The sequence below is a fragment of the Somniosus microcephalus genome, chromosome 1, assembly GCF_052327205.1.
Source record: "Somniosus microcephalus isolate GS21.2 chromosome 1, FLI_Smic_1.0, whole genome shotgun sequence".
NCBI classification, from domain to species: domain Eukaryota; kingdom Metazoa; phylum Chordata; class Chondrichthyes; order Squaliformes; family Somniosidae; genus Somniosus; species Somniosus microcephalus.
Window position 1 is genome coordinate 74,131,068 of NC_140987.1, and position 27,072 is coordinate 74,158,139.

Sequence of the window (27,072 nt, forward strand, 5' to 3'; positions counted from 1 at the left end):
TGCTTCCATTCAAGAAGATGATGGTTCACATTCAGCATCAGGCTCCTTATCAGCAACTCCTGGCCCACTTAGAAAGTTCTTTGATACAATGGATAACCATAGCTAGAAGAATGCAGATGAGTGCCTTGCTCAAGCTGTATATGTGACAGGCTCACCCCTCATGCTCACAGCCAATGTGTACTGGAAGAGATTTTTCAATATTATTCGCCCTGCATACTGTCCTCCCATCAGACATGCTTTTGTCTACTTATTTGCTGGAGGCTGAGTATAACAGCGTCCAAGGAAAGCTCAAAAACGATAGAGATGGCAGACTGTGTTGCAGTTATCTCACATGGGTGGTCAAATGAGGGGAGGGCATCATAATCTACATCATCTCCAATCCTCTCCCAGTGCTCTTCAAGAGCACAGACACGAAGGACAACAGACACACAGGCACATACATTGCTGATGAGCTGAAAGTGGTCATCAATGATCTTTGATCAGAAAAGGTCTTTGCAGTAGTTACTGACAATGCTGCGAATATGAAGGCTGCTTGGGCTCAAGTGGAGGAGGCCTACCCTCATATTATGTCTATTGGATGCGCAGCTCATGGGCTCAACCTGCTCCTCAAAGACATCGTGGGTTTGAGAACCATGGAAACACTGTACAAGAGAGCCAAGCAAGTTGTTAAGTATGTCAGGGGAAAACTGGTAGTTGCAGCAACCTACAACTCCAAGCAAACGGCAAAGAACAAGAACACCACACTGAAGCTGCCCAGCAACACTAGATGGGGTGGCGTTGTCATAATGTACAACAGCCTTCTGGAGGGTAAGAAGTCGCTGCAAGAAATGGCACTATCCCAGTCTGGGGATATGGAAACCACCATCAAGAAAATACTGCTGGATGATGTGTTTTGGGTGAGAGTGGTTAGCAGCCTTAAACTACTCTCACCAGTAGCATCTGCAATTGCTCAGATTGAAGGAGATGACGCTGTCTTGTCAGATGTTTCAGGCTTTTTGCTGACTTAAAAGAACAAATCAGCATTGCCCTACCCAGATCCGTGCTGTTCAATTCATACAGACGCGTCAAGAACTTTGTGTCGAGCTGATTCATGCTGCAGCATACATGCTAGACCCAAAGCATGTTGGGAGACCAATACTTTTTGGAGAGCAGATCAACAGCACTTAGTGTGATTTCTACCCTCTCATGCCACCTCAATCTGGACGTGGGCAAAGTTCTGGGAAGTCTGGCAAAGTTCTCTACCAAGCAAGGTCTTTGGAATGGGGACGGGATATGGGAATATGCAAGCATATCAGTGCACATACCTGGTGGAAGGGACTTTGTGCATCTGAGGCCCTGTTGCCCATTGCATCGGTGATACTCCAAATCCCACCTTCATCAGCGGCCTCTGAACGAAACTGGTCACTTTTTGGGAATATGCATACAAAGGTGCGCAACAGGCTGACTAACAAGAGAGTGGAGAAACTGGTGGCTATCCGGGCAAACCTACAACTTATTGAGCCAGATACAGAAGTGTCCACCACACAGCTGAACAGTGACAGAGGAGGAAATGGACACGTCAGAATCAGGAGGAGCAATGATGAGTAGAAGACTCGGGGACAAAATAAGGACAAATTACAGGCTAAATAAGCTGACGCTCTTTTATTTTAGATGGGTCTTTTTTGTGGGGGTTCAATAAAGTACAAAATTATAACCTGGATAAAGTTTTGAACGCCTGTTTTTATTTGTATGGAACAGTATGTCTATTTTGATGACAAAGATAATATAAAGATCAGAGACAAAAACCATCAGTGTGCAAAAAAACTCAATTCCCATGGAAAGTTTCCTCTCTTAAAAATTCCAGGAATTTTGCAACCCTATTTGTTAAGCTGAGTTTTTCTCCGTTCCTGCCAATACGGGTTTCACATTAATTCCTACCTGGACAATGAAGTAAATGGGTGCTTTTTTCAAAAGCTGTGACCCAGGTAATACAGCACATACTGGGTTTACTAGATGGAATAAATCCTAATTGAGCTTCAGGCAAGATCTGAATTTGAGATGATGGATGGCATTGTGCTCCTTCTATTTGGCAAGTTTGTAGCCTTACAAGCTTAGTTCAGGCAAACTGCCAGGATTATTGTTGAAACCACAGAGCCTAATAATCAATGGATCTCTGTCGATGAGGGAGCCCTCCTTGAGAGAGACAGGGCCTCTAGGACTGTTTCAAACGATTCCGGACATAATGAACAAGCTGAAGTTTCAAGTGGTCGGGTTGGCTATATATCAATGTGAAGAGAAGGCAATAAACAGTGACTGTTCAATGGCACTCCTCAGATTAACCTCGTGGCCACATCTCACAACTCAATACTCCAGGGGTTCTGTTCCTGAATGATGCCTGTGGAAATTGGTGCGGCTTATCAAATCGCATTAATTTTTTAAAAGACTCATCAAAATGCAATGCAAACTTTCATATCCTCGGATTTATTTTTTAATTCTTTGGCGCGACGGATTAGAGTGAGGGAGGGGTTGCGAGCGGGCTGATGTAAAACTTCAAGACAGTGTTTCATGTGAATATTTCTCCTCAATCTCCCACATGGAGAACTTGTAATTCAGGATAATATCAAGCAAAGGAGAGGAGGACTCTATCCTGGGTAAATGTAATCTTGCAATATGGTTCTACATATAAATTTAAATGTTTTCATTAGGCACAAGGGCTAACTGAGGAACTCCAAGATGTGATCTCTCAACGTGACTTGGAGAGCGAGATTAAAGAGCTGGGGGATCGTGTTTCAAAAGAGCAAAACGCCAAAGTTCGTGAAGAAGAATTCAACCAGTGCCTCCAGCAACTTCAGGATGAAAAATCATCCATAATGATGGAGAAGGATGATCTCCAGGAGATACTGGAAAGTGTCCAAGTGCAAAGGGACAAAATGAAGAGCACCCTGCAAGAAAACACTGAGATGGTGAGTTATAAATTTTTAATAACTAAAGGGGAAATATAATAGCTTCTCATGCTGGGGTCTTTGTAACCTCACAGAAGTTATTAGCCAGATTTTCTGCAGTATAGCTTCTGGTGTGTACAGGATAACCTCACGAAAATGTGGATGAAGACCGTGGCAAGGTTATGCATCTGGCAATACATCTGTAAATTGTAATATTTCTATTAGATGCAAAAGCAAACTGAGGAACTCCACCGTGTGGTGTCACAACGTGACGTGCTGCTCAGTGAGATTGAGGAGCTGAGAGCTCGTGTTTCCAAAGAGCAGAGCACAGAAATTCTAGAACAGAAATTCAACCAGTGCCTCCAACAACTTGAGGATGAAAAATCATCTGTACTAAATGAGAAAGATGATCTCCATGAAATAATGGAGGGTGTCAAAGCACCGAGGGACGAAATGAGCACTCTGCAAGAAAACAATGAGATGGTGAGTTATAAATTATTAATAACTAGAGGGATATATAAAATAGCTTCTCGTGTTGGGGTCCTTGTATACTCACTGAATTTATTAGCCAACATGTAAAAAGCCCAACAAGGGATGATTTGCTATTGGATCTAGGAATGGAGAATGAACCAGAGCAGATAAAATAAGTAAACGTAGGGGAACATCTAGGCAATAGTGACCATAATATAATACGCTATCAGATGATCGAGAAGGACATAAGTATGATGAAAACCAGGGTAATAGATTGGAGAAAAGCTGATTGAGGGGCTGAGAATAGAAATTGGAAAAATAAAATGGGCAACAATAATGGCAAACAACGATGTAGAACAGCAATGGGAAACATTAAAAATGGTCAACAGAGTGCAGGAACAACATATTCCACTAAAAGGAAAGAACAAACTAAACACTAATGAGACTCTATGGATGAATAAAGCCATAAGGGAACAATTGAGGGTAAGGAAAGAGGCATACATTAAGTACATGGACAGCAGGGGAGTGCATGATAAGGGAGAATACAAAGAGAATAGGAGAGAAGTCTGAAAACAAGGGCATATAAAGTAGCCAAATCTAGTGGGAGGATAGAAGATTGGGAAGCATTTAAAAGCCAGCAAACAATAACTAAAAGATTAATAAAGAAAGGGAAGATAGATTATGAAAGTAAACTAGCAAAAAATATAAAAACAGATAGCAAGAGTTTCTACAGCTATATAAAAAGAAAAAGGGTGGCTAAAGTGAACGTTGGTCCCTTAGAGGATGGGACCGGGAAACTAGTGGTGGGGAACATGGAGATGGCAAAGACGCTGAACAAATATTTTGTATCAGTCTTTACAGTAGAGGACACTAAAAATATCCCAACACTGGACAAACCGGGGGCAATGGGGGGGGGGAGGAGCTAAAGACAATTAAAATCACTAAGGAGATGGTACTCAGTAAAATAATGGGACTTAAGGCGGATAAATCCCCCGGACCTGATGGCCTACATCCTAGGGTCTTGAGAGAAGTGGCAGTAGGGATTGTGGATGCATTGGTGATTATTTTCCAGAACTCCCTGGACTCAGGAAAGGTCCTGGCAGATTGGAAAACTGCTAATGTAACACCCTTATTTAAGAAGGGAAGTAGACAAAAAGCTGGAAACTATAGACCAGTTAGCCTAACATCTGTGGTTGGCAAAATGTTGGAGTCCATTATTAAGGAAATAGTAACAGAGCATTTGGATAAACATAATTTAATAGGACAGAGTCAGCATGGTTTTATGAAGGGGAAGTCATGTTTGACAAATTTGCTCAAATTCTTTGAGGATGTAACATACAAGGTGGATAAAGGGGAAACCAGTGGATGTAGTGTATTTGGACTTCCAAAAGGCATTTGACAAGGTTCCACACAAAAGATTACTGATCAAGATAAGAAATCACGGGATTGGGGGTAATATACTGGCATGGGTGGAAGATTGGCTATCTAACAGAAAACAAAGAGTTGGGATAAATGGTTCATTCTCGGGCTGGCAATCAGTAACTAGTGGTCTTCCGCAGGGGTCAGTGCTGGGACCCCAACTCTTTACAATCTATTAACGATTTGGAGGAAGGGACTGAGTGCAACATATCCAAGTTTGCTGACGATACAAAGATGGGAGGGAAAGCAATGAGTGAGGAGGACATAACAAACCTGCAAAAGGACATAGACAGGCTAAGTGAGTGGGCAGAGATTTGGCAGATGGAATATAATATTGGAAAGTGTGAGGTTATGCACTTTGGCAGAAAAAATCAAAGAGCAAGTTATTATCTAAATGGGAAGAAACTGCAAAGTGCTACAGTGCAAAGGGATCTGGGGGTCCTGGTGCATGAAACACAAAAAGTTAGTATGCAGGTGCAGCAGGTGATCAGGAAGGCCAATGGAATCTTGGCTTTTATTGCAAGGGGGATGGAGTATAAAAACAGGGAAGTCTTGCTGCAGTTATACAGGGTATTGGTGAGGCCACACCTGGAATACTGCGTGCAGTTTTGGTTTCCATATTTAAGAAAAGATATACTTGCTCTCGAGGCGGTTCAGAGAAGGTTCACTCGGTTGATTCCGGAGATGAGGGGGTTGACGTATGAGGAAAGGTTGAGTAGGTTGGGACTCTACTCATTGGAGTTCAGAAGCATGAGAGGCGATCTTATCGAAACATATAAGATTGTGAGGGGGCTTGATCGGGTGGATGCGGGGAGGATGTTTCCACTGATGGGTGAGACTAGAACTAGGGGGCATAATCTAAGAATAAGGGGCTGCGTTTTCAAAACTGAGATGAGGAGAAACTTCTTCACTGAGGGTAGTAAATCTATGGAATTTGCTACCCCAGAGAGCTGTGGAAGCTGCAACATTAAATAAATTTAAAATGGAGATACAGTTTCCTAGCAGATAAGGGAATTAGGGGTTACGGGGAGAGGGCAGGGAAGTGGACGTGAGTCTAGATTCAGATCAGCCATGATCCTATTGAAGGGCAGAGCAGGCACAAGGGGCCGTATGGCCTACTCCTGCTCCTACTTATGTTCTGTCAAAAAAATCAATTAGGAAGACCAAGAGGAACTATGAAATTAAATTATCAAGGAACAGAAAACAAAATAGGAAAATATTTTGCAGGCACATCAATAAAAAAGGAAGGTTGGGATGGGAACCGGGCCGTTAGGGATAGACAGGATAATACCACAGATAATGATGCAGAGGTGGCAGAAACATTAAACAATTATTTTGCTTCAGTATTCACCAGGGAGATAGAGCAGGTGGACATGACATTACATTAGTAATGAGAAGTGCATTTAAAATTTAAAAAAAGGGGATATATTTAATAAACTAATCAAACTCGAGGATAAAACCCCTGGATTGCATCCACGCATTTTAAAAGATTCTAGGGAAGAGATAGCGGAAGCATTACTATACATATTTAAAAATTCGTTAGAAAACGGTGTTGTGCCGGAGGACTGGCAGATAGCTAATGTAAAACCTATATTTAAGAAGGGGATTAGAACATGTCCAGGGAATTATAGACCACTCAGTGGTAGGAAAAATAATGGAACCCCTACTAAAGGAGAAAATAAAAGAACCTCTAGAAACCAAAAACATAGTAATGAATAGTCAGCATGGATTTCAAAAGGGAAAGTCTTGCTTGACCAAACTCATTGAATTATTGAAGAGGTAACAGAGTAGACAATGGTAATGCAGTAGATGTAACTTATCTAGATTTTCAAAAGGCCTTCGATAAGGTACCCCATAATAGACTGATTAGCAAGGTCAGATAATGCGGAGTCAGGGAACAAGTAGCAGAATGAATAGCTACCTTTTACTCCTACTCTCTGCTTTCAAGACAGAAAGCAGAGTAGAGGTAAAAGGTAGCTATTCACAGTGGCAGAAGGAGGGTAGTGGTGTTCCACAAGGATCGGTGCTGGGACCACTGTTGTTCACAATTTATATTAACCATTTAGACTTTGGAATCAAAAACACAATTTCTAAATTTGCAGATGACACCAAATTGGGGGGGATATTCAATATGGAGGAGGACTGCAACAAGTTACAGGAAGATATTAATAAACTTGCAGAATGGGCATATAATTGGTAAATGAAGTTCAACACAGATAAATGTGAGGTATTTCGTTTTGGTAGGAAGAATAGGGAAGTCACTTATCACTTGGAGGGTGCGAGTCTAGGTGGGGTAGAGGAACAAAGGGATCTCTGAGTACAAATACACAAATCACTAAGTTGCGACACGGGTTAGCAAGGCCATAAAAAAAAAAAAAAGCAAACTAAGCACGGGTTTATTTCTAGAAATATAGAATTGAAAAGTCGGGAAGTTATGCTAAACCTGTATCGAACCTTGGTTAGAAAGGATAGAGGCACCAGAGAGCAGATTTCCAAGGATGATGCCAGAAATGCGAGGGTATACATATCAGGTAAGGATGAACTGGCTGGGTCTCTTCTCTCTTGGAAAAAAGAAGGCTTGAGGGGTGACCTAATAGAGGTATTTATAATTATGAAAGGCTTTGATAGAGTGAATACAGAGAGAATGTTTCCACTTGTGGGGAAGAGCATAACTAGAGGCCATCAATATAAGATAGTCACCAAGAAATCTAATTGGGAATTCAGAAGAAACTTCTTTACGAAAGAGTGGCAAGAATGTGGAACTCACTACCACAGGAAGTGGTTGAAGCGAAAAGTATAGACGCATTTAAGGGGAAACGAGACAAGCATACGAGGAGAAGGCAATCGAGGGTTATGCTGATAGATTTAATGTGGAAAGACGGGAGGAGGCTCGAGTGGAGCATAAACGCCGGCATGGACTGGTTGGGCTGTATATCCTATGTAAAAGCCAGATTTACTGCAGTGTAGCTCCTGGTGTGAACAGGATAACCTCATGAAAATGTGGAGGAAGACATTAGCAAATTATGCATCTGGCAATACAGTTCCATTTGTAATTTTTAATGTTTCTGTTAGATACAAGAGCATACTGAAGAACTCCACTGCGTGTTGGCTCAGCGTGACATGCTGCTTGATGAGATCAAAGAGCTGAGAACTCGTGTTTCCAAAGAACAAAAAGCAGAAATTCAGGAGGAGAAATTCAACCAGCGGGTCCAGCAACTAGAGGATGAAAAATCATCCGCAGTAATGGAGAAGAATGATCTCCAGGAGATACTGGAGAGTGTCAAAGTACAAAGGGATGAAATGAAGACCACCCTGCAAGAAAAGATTAAGACGGTGAGTTGTAAATTCTTTATAAGTAGAGGGATATATAGAATAGCTTCTCGTGATGGGGTCCTTGTATCTTCACTGAATTTATTAGCCAGATTTACTGCAGTATGGCTTGTGGTGTATGCAGGATAACCTCATGAAAACGTGGGTGAAGAGTTTACCAAGGTATGCATCTAGCAATACAATTACATCTGTAATTTTTAATGTTTCTATTAGATTCAAGAGCAAACTGAGGAACACCACCGCTTGGTATCTCAGCATGACATGCTGTTTGATGAGATTGACGAGCTGAGAGTTCATGTTTCCAAAGAGCAGAGCACAGAAATTCTAGAAGAGAAATTAAACCAGCGCCTCCAACAACTTGAGGATGAAAAATCAACCATAGTAAAGGAGAAGGAAGAGCTCCAGGAGATGCTGGAAAGTGTCACCGCACAGAAGGACAAAATGACGAGTACCTGGCAAGAAAACACTGAGGCGGTGAGGAGAATATTTTTTAAAACTGTAGAACAATATTTTTCTGCAAAGCGGGCTTTTTAACCTTAATAAATTTTATTAGTCAGTTGTATACCCTAGACATACTACAGCAAGGGCTTGCTGAAGAGTGAGATCAAAGAACTTGTAGGCTCATGTATTCAAAGAGCAAAACATGGAAATTCTAGAAAAGAAATTCAACCAGCAACTCCACCAATGCGAAATACCAAGCCATACTAAATTACAAATAAATACTAAAAAAAAATGGTAATACACAGTAGCTTAAATCAGCATCTGTAAAGAGGAAAGATAGGTTTTAAAGTTTTCAATTTATACCCTTCACCAGAACTCAAAGGTAACATTTGAAATACCATAATCTTTACAGATACTGACTAACTTGCTGTGTTTTTTCAGCATTTTCATAGAATCTTAAACTTTCACAGCACAGAATGAGGCCATTCGGCCTTCGTGCCTGTGCCAGCTCTTTGAAAGAGCTGTCCAATTTAGACCCACACCTGGCTTTTTCCCCATAAGCCTGCAAATTAGTTCTCTTCAAGTACATGTCCAATTGCCTTTTGAAAGTTCCTATGGAATCTGCTTCCACCGTCCTTTTTAGGTAGTGCGTTCCAGATCTCAACACCCCTCATGGGGTGGGAGAAATTCTCATTTCCCCTCCAGTTGTTTTGCCAATTATTTTTAATCTATGACCTCTGGTTACTGACCCACTTTCCAGAGGAAACCATTTCTCCTTACTTACTCTATCAAAACCCTTCTTAATTTTTAATACCTCTTCGGTCTCCCCATAACCTTCAATGTTCTAAGGAGAACAATCCCAGTATCTCCAATCTCTCCACATAACTGAATTCCATCATCCTGGTAAACCTCCTCTGTACCCTCGCCAAGGCCTTGACATCCTTCCTAAAGTCTGGTGCCCACAATTGTACAAAATACTCCAGCCGAGGTCTAACCAGTGATTTGTAAAAGTTTAGCATGACTTCCTTGCTTTTGTAATCAATGCTCCTATTTACAATGCCAAGTATCCCATGTGCTTTCTTTAACCGCCTTCTCAACTTGCCCTGCCACCCTCAAAAGATTTGTGACCATCCCTCTGCTCTTGCACCCCCCTCAAAATAGTACCATTTAGTTTATATGGCCTCTCCATGTTGTTCCTCCCAAAGTGCATCACTTCACACTTATCCACATTAAATTGCATCTGCTACTATCATCCTCACTCTTTACTATGTTGCCAAGTTTTGTATCATCTGTAAACTTGGAAATTGTACTCCCTATACCCAAGTCCAGGTCATTTATATATACCAAGAAAAGCAATGGTCTGAATACCAATCCCTGGGGGACCCCTCTGCATACTTCTCTCCAGTCAGAAAAACATCCGTTCACCACTACTCTTTGCCGCTTATCCCTTAACCAATTACGTATACAAGTTACCACCATCCCATTAATGCCATGTGCTTCTATTTTCCGAGTAAGTCTGTTATGTGGTACTTTATCAATTATCTTTTGAAAGTCCATATATACTACATCTACTGCCCTACCATCATCAACTTTTATAGAGCTCCAAACTCTGAGAAGGAGATAGCTGAGCAAATTTCAAAGACGTGTAACACAAATAGAGTAGTAATATTAGACTTTAATTACCCCAATATAGACTGAGTAAAACATAGTTCTGTGGATAGGGAAAGAGGTGTGTACAGGAGAACTTTCTCAATCAATATGTCTGCAGTCGCACAAGGAAGGAAGCAGTGTTGGATCTGGTTATGGGAAATGAAGTAGGGCAAGTGGAATGTGTTACATAGGATTACATTAAATAGGATATACAGCACAGAAACAGGCCATTTGGCCCAACCAGTTTATGCTCCACATGAGCCTCCTCCCATCTTTCCTCATCTAAATCTATCAGCATAACCCTCTATTCCCTTCTCCCTCATATATGCTTGTCCAGCCTCCCCTTAAATGCATCTATACTATTCGCTTCAACCACTCCCTGTGGTAGAGAGTTCCACATTCTCACCACTCTTTGGGTAAAGAAGTTTATTCTGAATTCCCTATTGGATTTCTTGGTGACTATCTTATATTGATGGCCTCTAGTTATGTTCTTCCCTGCAATTGGAAACATTCTCTCTCTATCCAGTCTATTAAAACCTTTCATTATTTTAAAGACCTCTATTAGGTCACCCCTCAAGCCTTTTTTCAAAGAGAGAAGAGACCCAGCCTGTTCATCCTTTCCTGATATGTAGACCCTCATTTCTGGTATCATCCTTGTAAATCTTCTCTGCACTTTCTCCAGTGCCTCTATATCCTTTTTATAATATGGCAACCAGAACTGTACGCAGTACTCTTCAAGGTTCGATACAGGTTTAGCATAACTTCCCTACTTTTCAATTCTATCCCTCTAGAAATAAACCCTAGTGCTTGATTTGTGTATTTGTACTCCGAAATCCTCTACCCACCAAGACTCTCCCCCTCCAAGTGATGTGACCTCCCTATTCTTCCTACCAAAATGTAATACTTCACATTTATCTGTATTGAACTTCATTTGCCAATTATTTGCCCATTCTGCAAGTTTATTAATATCCTCCTGTAATTTGTTGCTGTCCTCCTCAGCATTGACTCCACCCCTCCTCTCAATTTGGTATCATTTGCAAATTTAGAAATTGTGTTTTTGATTCCAAAGTCTAAATCGTTAATATAAATTGTGAACAGCAGTGGTCCCAGCACTGATCCTTGTGGAACACTACTACCCACCTTCTGCCACTGTGAATAGCTACCCTTTACTCCCACTCTCTGCATTCTGTCTTGAAGCCAGCTACCTATCCATTCTGCGACTTGTCCCCTGACTCTGCATTCTCTGACCTTATTCATTAGTCTATTATGGGGTACCTTATCGAAGGCCTTTTGAAAATCTAGATGAGTTACATCTACTGCATTACCATTGTCTACTCTCTCTGTTACCTCTTCAAAAATTCAATGAGTTTGGTCAAGCAAGATTTTCCCTTTTGAAATCCATGCTGACTATTCATTATTATACTTTTTATTTCTAGCTGTTCTTCTATTCTCTCCTTTAGTAGGGATTCTATTATTTTTCCTACCATGGATGTTAAGCTGACTGGTCTATAATTCCCTGGACATGTTTTATATTCCCCTTCTTAAATATAGATATTACGTTAGCTGTCCACTAGCCCTCTCGCACTACACCTTTTTTCTAATGTGTGATTAAATATGTGTAGTAATGCCTCTGCTATCTCTTCCCTAGATTTTTAAAAAAATGCGTGGATGCAATCCATCCAGACCAGGGGTTTTATCCTGAGTTTTATTAATTTATTTAATATATCCCCTTTTTAATTTTAAATGCACTTATTTCATTACTAATCCAATGTCATGTCCACCTGTTCTATTTCCTTGGTAAATACCAAAGTGAAATAATGATTTAATATTTCTGCCATCTCCCTATTGTTACCTGTGGTATTGTCCTGTCTATTCCGTAATGGCCCTATTCCATCCCAACCTTTTTTTTATTGATGTGCCTGTAAAATATTTGACGCTTTTGTTTTATGTTCCTTGATAATTTAATTTCATAGTTCCTCTTTGACTTCCTAATTGGTTTTTAGACTTCTCTCAACCCCTTCATATTCTCTCTTATCATGCACCCCTCTGCTGCCTATGTACTTAATGTACGCCTCTTTCCTTACCCTCAATTGTTCCCTCATGTCTTTATGCATCCATGGAGTCTCATTAGTGTTTAGTTTGTTCTTTTAGTGGAATATATTGTTCCTGCACACTCTTGAACACCGTTTTAAATGTTTTCCATTGTCTTTCTCCATCATTGTTTTCCAATATTGTTGCCCATTTTATCTTCCCAAGTTCTATTCTCAGCCCCTCGATCAGATTTTCTCTAATCTATTAACCTGGTTTTTGTCTAATGGTCCCGCCTCCAAGAGGCGGAATAGGCCGTTAAGGCTCTTAACCACTAAATTGCCTCGAATGCCATATTGAAAGGCCTTTGCGATTTTAACCTTTTTCCCACGTGAAACACGCCTGTTCTGAAACACGACGGTAAAATCTGGCGGGAGCACAATTGGATTGCTGACTATCAGCTGCAGCTCAACCATTAAAGAGGAGATTTGATCAGCCATCATTTGCAGGTGGCAGGACTTTGTCGTCTCAGGTCTGGGGTAACTTAGAAGGCCTAACCACAGCTGTGGAAGTTTGGAGCCTGACAGCCATCTGCAGTGTGACCTCCTGGGGAAACCCCTCTCGCCACCTTGACTGAGCGCTTCCTCAACTGAGGCATATACCAGAAGCATGGGAGCCATTTATTTCCTTCCCTTCTGGGCATTAGATGAGGATGAAGACCAGCCGCGGCACCAGCAGAACTAGGAACAGCAGCAGCAACAACAGGCGCGCCAAGCTGCTGCTCACCCACCTGAAGCTGCACAGGCCAGAAGGGGCCAGCGCATGGAAGCCCGTCTGCGCAGGAGATACCCCCCAAACAGGGTCTATAGACACAGGGTCAGCTACCTCAACATGTCTGAGCAGCAGTGCCAAAGGCGGCTCCGACTTTCGCGAGAGGTAGTGGGTGACATCTGCGCACTGCTGCAACAAGACCTGCAGCCCAGAGGACCAGGTGGACAACCCTTACCAGTGGCCGTCAAAGTCACCACCGCACTCAACTTTTTTGCCTCCAGCTCATTTCTAGGGATCAGTGGCAGACATCAGCGGCATCTTCCAGGCGGCCGCACACACTTGCATTACGCAGGTAACCGATGCCCTCTTTGCGCAATGGCAAAATCACATCCATTTCACCAAGGATCAAGCAAGTTTCACGGCGTGTGCGGTTGGATTAGCTAATCTGGCAGGCTTTCCAAGGGTGCAGGGCGTCGTTGACTGCACACATGTGGCCCTTAAGGCACCCCATCGCAATCCAGGTATTTTTGTCAACCGCAAGGGCGTCCACTCCCTTAACGTTCAGCTGGTGTGTGACCACAAGCAGGAAATTTTGCATGTTTGTGCCAAGTACCCTGGCAGTTGCCATGACTCCTTCATACTGCGCCAGTCTAGTGTGCCTCCACTATTCAGTCCGCCAGACCAACTTAATGGATGGCTACTTGGAGACAAGGGCTATCCCCTGAAGACGTGGCTAATGACGCCGTTGAGCCCATCCAACGAAGCTGAGGAGAGCTACAACTCCAGCCACATGTCCACCAGAGCCATAATCGAACAAACCATCGGTTTGCTGAAGATGCGCTTCAGATGCCTGGATAGATCAGGTGGAGCCCTGCAGTACTCAGCAGCCAGGGTCTCCAGAATCGCAGTGGTTTGCTGTGCACTTCACAAAATGGCACAGCGTCGTGGCTTGCAGATTCCTGAGGACCAAGTGGCTCTTCGCACATCCTCCTCAGATGAGGAGGAGAGCGAAAACTAACATCTTGCAGAGGCCCCTCAACCAGCGGCAGCAGTACACGAGAACATTGCTGCCCGGGATGCAAGGAACGCACTCATCTTGGCCAGATTTGCTTAGCCTAGCCAATCAAGCACTTTTGCCTCGCAGCTTCTTAACTGAGCATCAACAATGGCCAAGAACCAGCAGATTCCTAGCAATTTGACCACCATACTGACAATTGCAAGTAATCCTAAGCCCTCAATGTGGAAGTCCCATTCGCGAAATGAGACACGCCACAACTACAGCAGTAGCCATCAGATTTTTTATGTACATTATTCATCTGATGGCTTTTTCACAGAAAACATCAAATTTCACCCAAGTGACTACCTTTGTGACTATTTGTGCAGTATCTTTCTCTTACACGCACTCCTACGTGGTGCTTCCCCTGTGGCTTTAGCAGATGTGGAGGCTCCTTACTCACTTTCCTGCTGCTCCTGTCTCGACACGTTTGGCGGGCGTCCTCTGGGGTTGCAAACCTGTGAGGGCTCGTCAACAGTCTGCTGCTCCTGCGGCTGTGCAGGGGTTGAGACGCCGATTTCAGTTGGGTGTGGACTCTGGTGGGGCTCTGCAGTGGCATGGAAGTGTGAGCGCTTGGCGAGGAGCCCCCAATTCCTTGATGTCTGCCACTAACTTTCCTCTCATGGATCCGGTCCCCCCTCAGCGCTTGCAAGTGGCTTGAGAGCACCTTGCTGCACATCACGGGGGCCATAGGGACCCATATCTGCACTGGCAGTCCTACTCAGAAGGACTTCCATGAAGGTCTGGTTTCTCTGTTCAATAGATGACCATCGCTCCTCCAGAGATGTCATTCTATTTTGAACACTCACCATGTTTTCTGCACCCTGGCGACTTATCACCTCCATGGAGGTTGCCAACCTTTTCATGGTGATGCGTTCATGCGCCAATGACTCCACAAAGGCTCTGCTCATGTTTGCAATGGACTCCTCCATTCGCTCCACACTCGCAGCGACCCTGGAGACAAAGCCTGCCAGAGACTCCTGCATCTGTTCCTGGAGTTCCAGCACTGCTGATCTTATGGATGGACCCAGAGGCAGAGGGTCGACATGCAGCTGAGCCGCGATGGCAGAGTCCTGCGCCCTCCGACTAGGACTCTCCATTGCTGTCCCTGTCTCCACAATCTGCTGATGCTCACTTGTGAGCTGTGATACACCAGGTGACAACACTACTCTATGTCCCGAAGGTCCCACCGAGGTGTGAGTGTCTGCGCTGGTGCTGGGTGTGCTGAATTCTGCTGACGCTGCGCCCTCCGAGGTTGCAGCTTCCTCTGAGGAGTCTGGATGTTCAGGCTGTTGCTCCTGGCTAGTGGGGACGGGTGCTTGCGATGGTCCTGTGGGGGAGTAAAGGAAAGAGTCAGATGTGATGCCAAGGTTACATGCACATTGCATATTGCAGATGATCATAAGTCCATCTGTTAGAGCTTCAGAATCATTATCAGCGACTCATGCGATATCAGTGAGAGAGATGGAAAACTATTGTCACCAGCTTGCTGTGATACACCCGTCTGTCCGTCCCCCACTTGCGCATCTTCCTCCACTCCTACGATCTCCAGGACCGCCCCCTCTCAGGGGGAGAGGTGGGCGACTGAGGGTGGCCCTCCTCCTATCCTCGCTCTTTCTCGCTTATTGTGAGCTCTCTCTCCCTGCAATGAGGGAGACAAGTGGAGGGTGAGTGTAGAGAATCCATAGCATAGATACTTAGAAGGAGACAAAGGTGGAATGAGGTGGCAAGACCAAGGGCCCGCCGTGTTGTCAGTTGTTTTCATAGCATCACAGTGATAGGGAGTGTGAGGGCTGCATAGTCGAATAGTTAGGTGAATGTGACCATATAGAGAGAGGGAATGGGTAAGGGTGCATGGATGTCAGTGTCAAGTGGGATGTGGAAGAAGAGATTGCTAAAGCGGAGTGCTGGTGAGGAAAGGCAATGGGGATCAGATTGAGGGTGATGGGAAATTCATACTCACTTTTCCAGTGCGCAGAAGGTCATGAAATCTCTTCTTGCACTGAATCCAGGATCTGCGGGTTACCGATAGAGTTGACCACCTCTGCCACCTGGATCCTCACAGCCTTGGTCTGCTGGGGAGGCTTCTTCCTCCCTGAAGAAGAGAAGAGCACCTCTTTATGAGCTCTTGCTCCCTCAACTAAAGCCTGCAGGGCAACGTCGTCAAACCTGGGAGTAGACCTAGGTCTTTCGCTGGCCATTTTGCCTCCAGGTCCCTATAACATGAAAGGCCAAAAGGTTGGCAGTCTGCAGAAGAAGCAAGGCTTGTTGCAAACCTTCAATGCAGCAGCAATGATGATGTCATCGGAGGCGTCTTTCTGACTGGAAAAACTCATTTGCCATGGGTTCCCACATGTTGGAACTCAATTGGCCAATTAAGTTAAATTCGCATCAATCTCCCACATCGATTTAGATTCGTGTGGATAACACGAAATGCGGTTTACACGACCCCAGCCCGCCCCTGAATCAAAATGCAGCCCTGTGTGTGCATTGCTGTACAGACAGTTTAACTCATTTTTAATAGGATTTCCTCTCACTTTATGTTTACCCATCTTTTTAGACTCCTGTTGTATAACTCTATTTGCTGTCAATGTCTTCCCTTACTTTATTCTTTCCTATGCTCACTTTTCCTGTTTTGTTTATATTTAGGCTGCTTATGTTTCTTGCAGATTCCTCCCCACTTCTTACTAGTTTAAAGCCTTTGCCATCTCCCTGTTTACCCTTTTCACTAGGACACGGGTCCCATTCCGATTTCAGGTGGAACCTGTCCCTCCCCTCTCTTTTCCTCCCCCCCCCCCCCCCCCTCTTTCTCCCTTCTCCCCCTCTCCCTCCTCTCTCTGCTCCTCTCTGTCTCCCACCACCCTCTCTCCTATCCACAGAGCACCATTCCTGTCCCAGCCCCTTCCTGTCCCAGAACTGGTGCCAGTGTCCCATGAAAAGGAACCCCTCTTTCCCTTAATACTCACCAACCCATCACCTACCTGCTGTCCTGTGACATCACTCTTCGGTTTTTTTGGTAATCGTCGACGGTTCAGCCGCTGTTGGTGTCTCTAATCAGGTCAGCGCTGTTTTATACTCTGCCGCCACTGGTGTCTCCAATCGGGTGTTACAGTAGGCGATAATCTAGCTTACAGTGACCACAACATAATTAGGTTTAAAATAATTATGAAAAGAAACCCGAAAATATCAAAGGCAGAAATGCTCAACTGGGTAAGAGCTAATTTCAGTGATTTAAGAAGGGACCTAGCACAGGTAGGTTGGAAAAGGCGATTGCAGGATAAAGCAGTAATGAAGCAATGAAAGGCATTCAGGGAAGAGAGATCTCCGGTACGAATTAGGCATATTCCTTTGAAGGGAAAAAAGTAAAGCATCCAAAGCTTATGCGCTCTGGATAACAAAGGAAATAAAAGTTAAATTAAGATAAATATCAGGAGCAAGGTTCAGTTAATAACCAGGAAGATTATGGAAAGTGCAGGAGAGAATTGAAACATAGAAACATAGAAGATAGGAGCAGGAGTAGGCCATTTGGCCCCTCGAGCCTGCTCCGCCATTCAATGAGATCATGGCTAATCATCCAAATTCAGTACCCTGTCCCTGCCTTCTCCCCATATCCCTTGATCCCTTTAGCCTTAAGAAATATATCCAACTCCTTCTTGAAAAGTTAATACGGGAGGCAGAGAGAGGTTACAAGGAAAAATTAACAGACAACATTATATTGAACCGTAAAACATTTTATAAACTTGGAAAGCTAGCATATAGGCTAGTTAGGGGATAAAGTTGGGCCTATTAGGACACAAGGGGAAATCTTTATCTGGAGGCAGAGAACATGGCTAAAGTATTGGCCTGTATTTTCCGATTCCTACGGGTGTGTACGTGATGTGTACACACCTGTAGGGACCTCGTAAGTGCCAGTTTCAGGCATGCAAAGCGCCTGCCCTGGAGAAGGGCCTCTGCGGGTGGAGAGTTCCGCTTTCTGCACAACCTCGGCCTGCTGAAAACCTTTAAAAATCTTGCGCCTGGTAAAAGCAGCCGTGAGGCCTGCTTTTACCAGCATAAGAGTGGGGAAAAAAAGTAACCCACTTCTTTTCCCACTCATTTATAATTTTTTTAAAAAGTTTATTTTTAGCCTTGTAAAAAAAACTTTTTTTCAAAAATTAATTTTGTTTAAAATACTTAATTTAATGCAATTTTAACTCATTTTAAAAACGTAATTTAAAAAAAATGTATTTAATGTTTTGATGTTTTTGAGTGATCCCCATTCATACTTTTGAGGGTCTAAGCTGAGAGACCTGTCAAAGGTATGAAGGGGGATTCCCTTCTTCCATTGGTTCCCCGTGGCCCACGTGATCCCAGGGACTCTTGCGAACCGCCTGCGTCCCTGGGATACCTGGGCCCTACGTATTTCGTAGAGCAGAGGCCCAGGAGTGGAAATGTCCAGACCTCCGGAGCCCTCGGGTAAGGGCGTAGATTTTTTTTCCCAGATCGGAAGCCTCCGATCAGAAAATACGGACCATTAAGTGAGTACTTTACTTCAGCCGCTTCCTTTGTGAAGACAGATACAAAGGTTACACAAAAGAGGAGAGGGAAGTTATGGACAGTATAGTAACGGATAGAGAAGACATACTTAAAAAGTTTAGCTTTGCTGAAAGTTAGTAAGTCACCTAGTCCGAATGGAATGCATCCTAGGTTGTAATAGAAGCAAAGGTAGAAATAGCAGGCATTGGTCACAATCTTTCAAATCTCATTGGATATAGGAGTAGTGCTGGACGACTGGAGGGTTGCTAATGTTATACCACTATTCAAGAAAAGGGAGAGGGATAAACCAGGAAACTACAGGCCAGTCAGCCTAACATCGGAAGTGGGGGAGTTATTGGAAACCATTATCGGGGACAAAAACTTTCATTTGGAATGGCATGGGTTAATCAAGGAGAGCATGCATGGATTTGTTAAAGGGAAATTGTGTCTGACTAACTTGATTGAATTCTTTGCTGAAGTAACAGAGAAGGTTGATCAAGTTTGTGCAGTAGATGTGTGTGTATATATGGACTTTCGGAAGGCATTCGACTAAGTGCCACACAGGAGGCTTGTTAAGATGGAAGCCCAGGGGAAAGTGGCGGTATGGATACGGAATTGGCCCCCAAACAGTAGTTCTAATGTAGGGCAGAGTATAAATCAGGAAATTAGAGGCGCATGTAACGAGGGTAATACAGTAATCATGGGGGACATTAATCTACATTTAGACTGGACAGACTAAATTTGCAGTAATAGCGTGGAGGACGAATTCATGGAATGTATGCAAGATAGTTTTCTAGATCAGTATGTTGAGGAACCAACTAGAACAGGCTATTTTAGATCTAGTATTGTATAATGAAAGAGTTAATTAATAACCTTGCAGTAAAGGGGCCTTTAGGGAAGAGTGACCATAATATGGTAGAATTTTATATTGAGTTTGAAAGTGATTTAGTTAAATCTGAAACTAGGGTCTTAAATCTAAACAAAGCAAACTGCGTAGGTATGAGGAACGAGTTGGCTTAAATAGATTGGGAAAATACATTAAAAAGGTATGACGGTAGAGAAGCAATGGCTAGCATTTAAAGAATTAATACATAATTTACAACAAATATGCATTCCTTTAAGGCACAAAAACCCCATAGGAAAAGTGGTCCAACCGTGGTTAACAAGAGAAGTTAAAGATAGTATTAGATCAAAGAACAAGGCTTATAATGTTGCCAAAAAGATTAGTAAGCCTGAGGATTGGGAGGATTTTAGAATTCAGCAAAGGAGGACCAAAAAATTATTAAAGAATTGGAAGGTGGCAAATGTAACCCCACTATTTAAGAAAGGAGGGAGAGAAAACGGGGATCTACAGACCAGTTAGCCTGACATCAGTAGTAGGGAAAATGCTAGAATCTGTTATTAAGGACGTGCTAACAGGGCACTTGGAAAATAATAATAGGAATGGGCAGAGTCAACACGGATTTATGAAAAGGAAATTGTGTTTGACAACTTGTTCGAGTTCTTTGAGGTTGTAACTAGCAGAATAGATAAGGGGGAACTAGTGGATGTGGTGTATTTGGATTGTCAGAAGGCATTCAATAAGGTGCCACACGAGGTTATTAAACAAAATTAGGGCTCATGGGATTGGGGGTAATATACCCGCATAGATTGAGGATTGGTTAACGGACAGAAAACAGACTAGGAATAAACGGTTCATTTTTGAGTTGGCAGGTTGTAACTAGTCGGGTACCGGAACGATCAGTGCTTGGGCCTCGGCTATTCACAATCTACATCAATGATTTGGATGAGGGGACCAAGTGTAATATATCCACGTTTGCTGATGATACAAAGCTGGGTGGGATTGTAAGTTGAGGAGTATGCAAGGAAGCTTCAAGGGGACATGGACAGGCTAAGTGAGTGGGCAAGAACATGGCAAATGGAATATAATGTGGAGAAATGTGAAGTTATCCACTTTGGTAGGAAAAATAGAAAAGCAGAGTATTTTTTAAATGGTGAGAGATTGGGAAATGTTGGTGTTCAGAGGGACCAGAGTGTCCATGTACAAGAATCAGTGAAAGTTAACATGCAGGTACAGCAAGCAGCTAGGAAGGCCTTTATTATAAGAGGATTTGAGTACAAGAGTAAAGATGTCTTGCTGCAATTATATAGGGCCCTGGTGAGACCACACCTGGAGTATTGTGTACAGTTTTGGTCTCCTTACCTAAGGAAGGATATACTTGCCATAGAGGGAGTGCAACGAAGGTGGAGAGGGTGGTGACTCTTTGGAATTCTCTACCCCAGAGTATATTCAAGACAGAGATAGATAGATTTTTGAATATTAAGGGAATCAAGGGAGATGGGGATTGTGCAGGAAAGTGGAGATGAGGTAGAAGATCAGCCATGATCTTGAATGGCGGAGCAGGCTCGACAGGCTGCCTACTGCTCCTAGTTCTTATGTTTAGAAAATCTATTCCCTCTGGTGAGTGGATTAATAACCAGATGTCATGGACTTAAATTCATTGGCAAAAGAGCTAGAGTGGAGATGAAGAGACATATCTTTTCCACTCGGAGTTGTTGGGATCTGGAATACTCGACCTGAAAAGGTAGTAGAAGCTGATTTCATAAATAATTTAAAAAGGGAGTGGGACAGGTACTTGAGAATGAGGAACTTGCAGAGTTACGGACAAAAAGTTGGGGTATGGAACTAAGCATGACTGCTCTTTCAAAGAGCCTGCACAAGCACGATGGGCCAAATGGTTGTAAGTTTCTATGATTCTATGAAACCTTTCTGTTACTTCATTAAAGAACTCACTCAGGTTATTCAGTCAGGATTTGCCTTTAACAAAGCCGTGCTGGCTGTCCCTTATTAACCCATGCTTCTCCAATTGAGAATTAATTTTGTCCTGGACAATGATCTCTAGTAGTTTTCCCACCACTGACGTTAGACTAACTGGCCTGTAGTTACCAGGTTTATCCTTCTCTTTTTTTTGAACAGGATGTAATATTTACAATCCTCCAGTCCTCTGGGAGCACTCCCACATCCAAGGAGGGTTGCAAGATGGTGGTCTGCAAGATCTGCTATCTCCATGCTTCTTTCCCTCAGCAACTGAGTATGCATCCCATCTGGACTGGGTGACTTGTTAACTTTGCCAACTTATTTAGCACCTCCTTTCTATTTATTTTTATCCTATCCAATATCTCTACTCCCTCCTCCTCTACTCCGATATTAACTTCATCCTCTTTTGTGAAGACAGATGCAAAGTACTCATTCAGTACATCAGCCATGCCCTAATCGACCCCACTATTCCTTTAACTATCCTTTTACTCTTTTACTTTTTACATGTTTATAAAAGATTTGGGGGTTCCCTTTTGTTACCAGCTAATTTTTTCTCCTATCCTTTGTCCTTTTTGTATCCTTTTTCAATTTCCCCCTGCACTCTATTCTGTACCTGACATTTGTCATAACCTCCTTTTTCTGTTTTATTTGAACCTCTTTCCTTTGTCATCCAAGGGGCTCTAGCTTTTGATGCCCTATCTTTCCTCCTGACGGGAATATGCTTGGTTTGTACCCGAACTAATCTCTTTGAAGGCCTGCAATTGCTTATTTACTTTTTTTTGCCAATATTTGTTTCCAGTCCACCTGTGCTAGATCCCTTCTCAAATCAGCTCTGTTCCAGTTGGGTGTTTTCACCGTTGATTTTTTTTTTTGTCCCTTTCTGTAGCTATTTTAATCCTAATTATGTTAAGATCACTATTACCCAGATGTTCTGCCACTGAAACACACTCTACTTGCCCAACGTCATTCCCCAGAACTAGATCCAGCACTGCTTCCTTCCTCATTGGGCTAGAAGCATACTGATTAAGAAATTTCTCTTGTGCACAATTTAGGGGTTCTTGACCCTCCTTGCCCTTTACACTTTTTTTTCCTTCTCCTGTCTATATTAGGGTAATTGAAGTCCCCTACTATTACTGCTCTATTATTTTTACATTTCTCTGAAATTTGCCGACAGATTCGTTCCTCTATCTCCTCCTCGCTATTTTGGGGTCTATAGTAAACACTCAGCGATGTAACAACTCACTTTCTGTTCCTTAACTCTAACCAAATAGATTCAGTCTTTGAACTGTCTAGTATATCATTCCTCTGTAGAACTATAATATTATCCTTGATCAATACTGCCACCCCATCCACCTTTCTTTTTCCCTTCCCTATCCCACCTGAGTACATTGTAGCCAGGAATGTTTAGTTCATGTTCCTGCTCATGTTTAAGCCAGTTCTGCGTTATAACCACTATATCATAACTCAATGTGGCAACTTGTGCCTGCAGCTCATCAAACTTATTTGTAAGACTTCTCACGTTATTAACACACATGCATTCCAACACATGCTAGTCTGCTTTGCTTTTTTCCTGCATCTAATTCCTGCTCTTCCTATGCTAATCTTTATTCTGTTGCTATTTGTCCCTCCAGGTTTTCTATGCACCTGGTCTCCCCTCTCTGCTGCTACATCCTGGTTTCCCCTCGTCCTGCCAAACAATTTTCTGTTTGTATTCGATTTCTAGCACTTAAATTTTTTCTTTTAATTTGTTGTCAAATTGAAGTGAAAGTGATGGTATTCAGATCATGAAATGAAGTGGGGGGATGATGTCGCAAATTATTGAAGGATCTTTATAAGCTATGTATTTGGCCAGCTACTGATGGCGCCGTTTGTATGGGATATTTTTATTGACTGTGTTGGTTATCGAGGTGCAATAAACCACAGGCTTTATGTGGCAATAAAGTTTGAGTGAGTTTAATATTGGAGACGTGCTAACCTTTCAAATCTTTGGTTGGTGCTACTTGATAAGACTCATGTAAAAATTCTAATTAGCAGTATTGCACAATTCTAAGAATGGATGATGATTATATAGAAGAGGAATTGCTATCTTACAATGACGCAGGTAAATTAAAAATTGTAATTTTTTAAATTGCAGCCCTTGATACTCATGCGACTTCTGATAGCTGTGTGACTTCATGTTTCAAAAGGTGGCAAATGTGGCTGCTTCAATCTGTGGCTGATTTCCATAAGCTGCAAACAACCACTTTGTAAGGTGCTCTAACGTCACAGAATGAGTTAGTCTGAATAGATCTATCACTGCCAGATATATTGGCCTGGGTTTGCAGTCAGCAGCGAAGGAATGGCACTCGCCGGTCACCTCTGGGTGGTGGGGGGATGCAGGGAAGCTGCCCACAAATTTTTAGCGGGCCCTAGAGCACAGACTTCCTCTTTTCCAACGTCCGTTTGAATTCAGCACCCTCTGCAAGGGATCTGTGATCAGGGAAAACAGCAGAGGAAGGCTGATCAACAAATCATATAGAAGAATGCTCACAAGCAGCAAAGCAGGAAGTAAAAAACAGGAAATATAAATTATATTTAAATCATTGTACAGAAAGCAAAATAAAGATTCGGGCGTACACATGGGATTAAGGGAGAAACTTAAATAGAAAAACACAAATGTTAAATATATTTTTTAAAAATGTAAAAATCAGCAACATTAATTTTCTTGAGGGAATGAGACTCGACGCTTGTAAAATTAAGTTCCCACCGTAACAGTGATTTCTGTGCAGATTCCATCGGTGAAGACTGCAACAGCGCACCCTGTGGAGGAGCAGGGTATCTGACAGTAACTTCTAGATTTCTGGGTTTAACTGCGCATGGATGCCAGAGGTTGCTGTTAGTTTTATCGAGTAATAACAGCGAGTGCTGACAGCCTTGCCATTATTAGTACAGCAAAATCTGGGGTTAAATTTTCTGGAAATTTCTTTTTAATTGTAGCAACTGATGGGGTCTCTTATGACACATTTTTAATGAAGCCATTTTGTGCTAAAGATAATGTGAAGCTTTAAACTATAATGCTCTGTCTAATTTGCAGTCGAGGAACCTAAGATACAAACATTGCAATGCATACATTAAGGCACAAAATCTGGATTTGAGGCATTTTGTGCTGTTCTTCCACACTGCAGTACTCACAAAGTGTCTTCAAACAGAAGCACTGCCTTTGCAATACATATTTGCTATAAATTTTCATCTGTAGTTGTATTACACATCTGAATTGAGGCAAGCGGTTTCTGGCGCTGAACACTAGAGGCAATGTAACTAATTCAAAATCTGGGTCATGATTCTGAGCCTCAAATGCTCTAAAGCAACACTTGTGGTCTTGCACATCTTGTCTGTACACCACATGCAGTATAACTCCAGCCACAGCATAAAACTACTTTTTTAAAGTGCCCAGCTGTCCATTGTACTTTCTGGCAACTTTATAAACTTACTTTTGACTGTCTGTGGTGACAGGAACCCCATTCCTGCCTACTCATAATATTAAAAATTAACTCTGGAGTAGGGCGCTGTCCAAATCTGTGAGCAGAGCTCCACTGAGCTCTAATGGACTATCAGCGGTATAACGCTACTGTTATTATACAGCACATCATTTGGTATCTGTAAAGAGAGATAACAGGTTAATGTTACGAGTCCATACCCTTCATCAGAACTGAAGACTAAAAGATAAGCAACCTTTTTCTTTTATAAAAAAAAAAAATAGAAGGGAGGGCTAGAAAGATTCAACAGATACTCCAATTGCAGAGGTAATGAATAATATGACCCGGAAAATGAGCTGTTAGATGATCAGTGAGCTGATGTAAAGAAAAAAAACCATGCAAATAGGTGAGAAATTGGAGAAAGCAGAAAAAATTTGCAAGTGCAGCATGTCTGAAATAAATAGAAAACGCTGGCAAAACAGAGCATGCCAACACCACCAGCCTAGCCCCCCCACCTCCCCCCATTCCTCCTCCACCCCAGCTAAATCTGTTTAAGGATTGATATCCCAACTGTCAACTGTGCATCCTTCTGTAAAGAAAACTTATCATATAGATAAAGTCTGAAGTTACTAAAGTAAATTCTCAGAGCAGAAGACTGCAGAGTGCCCAAGTAAAAAGTGAGATCTTGTTCCTGAAGGTTAGATTGAACTTGGTTGGATCAGTGTGGGAGGCCAAAAACTGAGGTGCTAGTGTGAATTAGCGGGATGTTTCAAGTAGTGAGCCACAGTGTGGTTATGTGGGAACACACTTTTCCATTCCTGGGCAGTGTGGAGATGGATTGACATTTGGGATGTAGACATAATGCTGGTGGGATGTCTACGCTTGTGATGTTGAGTTTTTTTTTCTTTTTCAACTGGTGGACTCACTTTTGCCAGGGTTTTGTTTTATTTCAGAACTGTTCAATGTGCAGATTTTTTTTTTCTCTCCTTTTCCTCATTTTCTTGCCTTTGGGTGGGTTTTGTCTTTTCAACGTCCAACTATTTCCATGTTCTTTTTGTCCTTTCTTCCCTCCCTTCCCCATTGCTGGTGTCAAGGGATAGTCTGGTGTCAAGTTTTTACGAGTTATTTTCCCCACTATTTCTATTGAACTGCAAGCCCTTAGCATTTGACAATACAGTATCACAAAGTTTAAAGGTTTTTTTTTTTGAATGCCTTGCAAGTAGCCGTTTGCCACAAGAAATCTCACTGTTCGGTATGGTGAACTGTCAAAGCTCCATCAGCATTTTCCAGGCAACTTTTGAGACTAGCAGACAATTAAATCCTTTATCATAGTCCAAGAACAATGCAACCACTTCAATGGGGGGAAAAATTATATACTGGGCATATTTTCCCTATTGTGTAAAATCCCATACCAAGCTCCATATTAAGTCTACAGGACTTTTTAGTTTTCAGTTCCATTGAAAACCAATCATTTAGAAATATCGATTCACTAAACAAAATGTTGATTATCCCCATAATCTCTGTTCATTATATCTGCTCAAGACCCAGGGTTATTAATTATTTTGTCGTATTGAACATCCAACCGAGGGGACAAGTTATCAGGTATAAGGCAAATGATCTCTCATCACAAGATTACATAGGATATACTGCACAGAAACAGGCCATTTGGCCCAACCAGTCTGTGCCGGCACTTATGCTGCACTCGAGCCTCCTCCTGTCTTTCTTAATCTAAATCTATCAGCATAACCCTCTATTCCCTTCTCCCTCATATGCTTGTCTCACCTCCCTTTAAATGCATCTATACTTTTCGCTTCAACCACTCCGTGGTAGCAAGTTCCACATTATCGCCACTCTTTGGGTAAAGAAGTTTCTTCTGAATCACCTATTGGATTTCTTGGTGACTATCATATATTGATGGCCTCTAGTTACACTCTTCCCCACAAGTGGAAAATTCTCTATCCAATCTATCAAAACCTTTCATAATTTTAAAGAATTCGATTAGGTCACCCCTGAGGTGTCTTTTTTTTTCCCCAAGAGAAGAGACCCAGCCTGTTAATCCTTTCCTGATATGTATACCCTCCTAAATACAGATGAAGGCCATTTGGCCCATCTTGGTTCATCCATCCAGAAAATACTATCGTCTTCTCATCACTATATCCAGCTGTGTTTTTTTTTTAATGATTTCAATATATTTGCCTG

The 27,072-nt window shown here is 42.5% G+C and overlaps 1 protein-coding gene across 4 annotated transcripts in view; it reads left to right on the top strand.

Annotated features, from left to right (window-relative positions):
* cenpe (centromere protein E) overlaps positions 1-27,072 on the top strand; it is a 196,134-nt gene that overhangs the window by 104,219 nt on the left and 64,843 nt on the right. For all 4 annotated transcript variants that reach the window (XR_015077704.1, XM_085983096.1, XM_085983075.1 and 1 more), the window contains 4 exons: positions 2,685-2,942; positions 3,147-3,404; positions 7,884-8,144; positions 8,355-8,615. Coding sequence is in view for 3 of the 4 variants with exons in the window: in XM_085983096.1 (XP_085839222.1) it covers positions 2,685-2,942; positions 3,147-3,404; positions 7,884-8,144; positions 8,355-8,615 (1,038 nt within the window). In the remaining variant the exon portion in view is untranslated. The remainder of the gene's footprint in view (positions 1-2,684; positions 2,943-3,146; positions 3,405-7,883; positions 8,145-8,354; positions 8,616-27,072) is intronic.